General features: G+C 41.4%; 1 protein-coding gene across 1 annotated transcript in view; it reads left to right on the forward strand.

The window, feature by feature from the left end:
- The window catches only part of GALNTL6 (polypeptide N-acetylgalactosaminyltransferase-like 6), a 1,239,844-nt gene that overhangs the window by 1,159,051 nt on the left and 76,172 nt on the right, over nt 1-4,621 (forward strand). The window contains exon 7 of the mRNA XM_019521784.1: nt 2,939-3,056. Coding sequence (XP_019377329.1) covers nt 2,939-3,056 — 118 coding nt within the window. The remainder of the gene's footprint in view (nt 1-2,938; nt 3,057-4,621) is intronic.

Raw genomic sequence — 4,621 nt, forward strand, 5'->3', positions numbered from 1 at the left:
GATCTGTCTAGGTCCCTTCCAACTCATTGATTCTATGATGGTACTTTGAAGCTTTCTATTTCCAACTGATTTCATCCAGTTCAAGTGCTGTTCTCTTTTTCCGTGTTTCTAAATTTTTCTTCAACATCATTTTCTTGTATGGAATCAGTTCTGCCATAGATCAGCTTATGTACTCTTACTTCTTTCACTTATTTTCACTTGATTCATCATTCTTATAAAATAGTTAGTCCAAACTTCGTTAATCAGTTCTCCATTTGTTTGAAGTATACCATGTTCATTTATAATATAACCATCCCATTGTCCTTTGTTCTCTTGCCTTGGTGAAAATTCCTCTTAGTTCATTATAAAGTCTATCACTGGCCACACTCTTAGCTCCAACTGTATTCCTTTTTTTTGCCTCTCTGTATGCCACCCAATCACTGTTCAAGCCTATGACTAGCCATTTTTCTTTTCAATTGATTTTTTTCACATGAGAATTCTGCCACCAAGGGCCTTTGTACACACCACAAAATTGGCCTTTAAAGCAGTTTAAATGTCCTTTTGCACCACTTCAATGGCGCATCTGTTTACACTGTCAGCGGCGTATTGCATGTTAAATGACTTTGGAAAGTAGCAAAATAAAACATATCTGAGGTATTTTAGTTTGCTACCTTACAGCTGCGGAGGGAAGCACTGGACCCTGTGCAGCTGAGGGGCTGTGCAGGAAGCCCATGTAGGCATGTCTACTGAAGAAAAAGAAAAAAAAGCAACGAGCTTGATCTTTTTCTTTTTTTTTTCTGCCTGGAGCCTGCCTGCCTAAGCTGCATGGGGGCCTGGTGCTTCCCTCCATGGCTGTGGTGCCCCCCAGGACTGCCTGGACTGGGTGCCTGCAGGTGGATGCCACCTGGGGGGGGTGCCACCACCACTGCAGAGAGAAGCGCTGCCCCTCATCGTGGCTTAGAGACTGCTCAGCCCACCAGCAGCTCGCCCTCTCCCCCTGCCACCAGGGACGCAGGTAAGGATCGGGCCTGACCCTTGTGTACATGCCGCAGGGATTTACTTCAGTTTAATTTGAAGTGGTGTTTTTAAAAACCCACTGCTTCAATTTAGGGAGAATTAAACTGAATTAAATTCCTGTGGCATGTACAAGTAGCCCAACATTCCCTTCTTATTTGACTCAGCTTTAGTTTTGTCACTCCTAGGCTTTGCACCATTTCCATCATAGTTTAATTTGTACCAGTTTTCTTCTACATATCCTGATTTATAGCCAGAACTTGTATGCAGTCCTTTATTTTGGAAAGTTTTTCTCATAGTCATCTTTAAGTTCCTACCCATTAGGATTTCCTAGTATCCAGGGTCTCCGGTCTATTGGGAGAAGGGGCAAATAACACACATGCCTCAAAGTATGTCCCCTTTTAAAAATATATAATTTAAACATTTAATATAATATGAATTCCACAAACATAGTTTTGTGGTTAACACTTCTTTTGTGTGAAAAGATTTATTTGATAAGCAATTGATTCCCTTTCCCTCTGCCAAATAGTGCAGCTTTTAGCCAAACGAGAATTCCCACTGCCTACCAAGAGATTTTCCGTATCAGTAAGGATTGTGGGACCAGGCACTTGCCTCACTTTTTGGAGACATTTTAAAATCTATTCTAGAATAACTGCTTGCAGAATGGAGCACGCTTTATACCAAATGATCAAGTTAAAATAATTTCGTTGCTGGTCCCATTCCAGTGAAAACTAGAGAGCTGTCCTGATTGTGCCTCTCCCATCAAATCTTTCTGCAAGGCAGCAAATGTCAAAGTGTGATGTGGAGTAAGAATGAACCGAAAAAATTGCATGAAACATCAATTTTTGAAAAGTGTATGCCAGAAATTATAGCCTGCTGCTGTTCCAGTCACTTGTTTGGTAGTTTCACTAATTGTGATAAGTGTTCTGAACTTTTATGAACTGACACCTAAGTAACAAGAGCTACTTTATCCTATATTATAAAATCTATAGATTAGCCCTTGTTGCAAAATGTAATTTTTACAGTAAATACTTGCCAATTACTTTCTGGCATGAAAGCCTTTAATTAAATTATGCATATGAAATCTGACTGGATTCCTTGAATCATGAGAGGATTGCCTTTTTCATAACCTATTCACTGTGTCAGGAAAAATAATCATAAAAGATATGGCAAGTAAAAGCTCTTGAGAGAACATGTATTTCCCCTGCAATTTCATTCCACTTGACAGATATAAGTTTTCTACATGGAACTTTATTTCTATAAGTAGACATTGTGTGTTGATTATTTTGAACCTGAAATTGCAAGGGACATGTTGTAATTAGATCTACTTTGGTTGGAATTGAAAATGTATTGTAGTTGTCAAAATGCCCAGGGCACATATTCTAATATAACTTCACTGAATTTATTCATATGTGGCAGAGACAGTCAATATTTGAGGTAGGAACTGTCAATAAAAGCAAAAACCTATTAATATGTATGTTACAGAAAGTGGCTTCACCAGTTAAGTACTATATCTTTGTTTCAAAAAAGAGCCACTACACGCTTTGAAAAATGTGATCTTGTAATGGAGAACACCATTTGTCTTTCAGAAATGTGGTCTTTCAATACAACCCCTATAGCTTACTATAAAATCTAATGTAGTCTTAGGAAAATAAACTGGACAAGAGAAGCAAAAGGTAAAATATCTACTTACCATAGTGTTTACTCTCAGTAACATGGTGAAAAAAATCCCTTTCTGTTGCTTATGCAGAACACCCTGGTTTTTTGCTGGTGTCAAGGTGGTAGCGGTAGCATAGTATCTCTTATACACACTGGCCTGCAAACCATACTGATAATTGTGGGAAGCCTCATTAGTATCTTTCAATGTGCATTATCAATCTTTTCAGTTTTTCCACCATAGCATGATTGTGCCTGACTTTTACAATTTGTTTTAATCATTCTCCAGGTCTCCTGTTATGGCTGGAGGTCTGTTTGCTGTTGACCGAAAGTGGTTTTGGGAGCTGGGCGGCTATGACCCAGGTTTAGAAATATGGGGAGGAGAGCAGTATGAAATCTCTTTTAAGGTAAGTCATTGAGTTACTTCCATATACACTGCCTATTCTGTTTGGTTTGATCCACGTTTTACCAGTCTGGCCCCAAGTTTTGAATATGCCTTGTTATTGTTATGTCTTTACACATATTGACTCTTCCTATCATTAACTTCATTCCATAAAATAATTCTTTTGCTTTTATAAGGTATTTTCACTGTTTTCAGGGAAAAGTGCACCGTACAATCATGAGCCAGATTCTAATCAAACTATTAGGCATTCAAGTGGACTTAGATGTCTAAGTGTGATTTTGTTCTACCCTGTTGAAGTCCCTGAAAGACAGTTTATGCAAAAAGTGGGTGGTTCCTCCTCCTCCCTGCTTTTTTGTGACTCAGTCTTAAGGGTAAGATGATGGGGTGTTACAAAAGTAGATGCATTAATGTATTTTCATAGACTTGAACCCAGAATCATGCTATATGCCTAAGTCCATTTACAGCCTTAATAAGACTATATGCCCCATGTGTCACTCACACAGAAATTACATTATGAGTGGCATAGTAAATGCCAGATTTTTAAGTATATTCCCTAATTGTATGTGGGTTTTTGTACTGCCTAGGTTAACTGCACAAATCTAGTCTGTGTATGCAAATCAATTATTTGCACCTATCTAGTGGCTTCTTTACAGAGGCTAAGTACACGTATTCAAGAAGATGGAAGTGCTTTAACTTTTGAGATTACTAAGATTAGGGCTGGAGCAAGCAGAACACGTTAGCCCTTATGGGGGTTGGGGGGGCAGGGGGGTTGGAGCCTTCCTGGGTGGTCCAAGCCCAGAAGGTAGAGGGCGTTCTTGCACACCTCCCAGCATGTCCTGCAGACTCCCTGAGCTGCCAAATACTCTCAAGCAGAGCCAAATGACAGAGCCACCCCTGACTGGCTGGGGTGGGGGGTACATCACAGTTGCCCACCTGCACCTGATGCACCAGACCATGGGTTTCCAGCCCCAGGCTCCTCTGGCCTTGCATCCTGGGCAGTGCTGCCCTCAACCCAGGCTGCCCAGGCATTGTCCCCTTTCCCCTGTCCCTCCCCAATACCCTCTAGGAGCACACATTGGGCTGCAGAGAAGTGCAGCCCAAGGAAGAGACTTGCCTTGTTTTAATTTAATGTTGAAGCTGCCACACTTTTAGTGTATTTATTTAAAAAAAAAACCTGTGGAACGTTGCCTGCTTGGGAACTTGGAAACTTCTTCTAAGTTAACATTGAGAGAGTGATGAAATACCCTGGCTGCACCGGGCAGTTATGACATTGGTACAGTGACAGGTGTGGGTAGTTGTGGGGACTCAACTTAAGAAACACGAAACCTTGGGGCAGCAGGGGAAATGCCACATGTGAAACTGCCACCTCTCGATTTAATTAAACGTTGCTGCAGCCAAACTTTGCATTTGTATAATAAAGAAAAACTGTAGAAGGTTGCCTGCCTGGAACTTGGACCTGAGCCCAGAGGGCTGCCTATCTTCGCAGAGGCTGCACTGCTCCCCTGCAGCATGACCTGGGCACAGAGTGGCCTGGCCCAGTGAGCTGGTGGGCCTCCCGACCCCTCTCCC

Source organism: Gavialis gangeticus, unplaced genomic scaffold (assembly GCF_001723915.1).
Source record: "Gavialis gangeticus isolate Ggan-Ray unplaced genomic scaffold, GavGan_comp1, whole genome shotgun sequence".
Lineage (NCBI taxonomy): Eukaryota > Metazoa > Chordata > Crocodylia > Gavialidae > Gavialis > Gavialis gangeticus.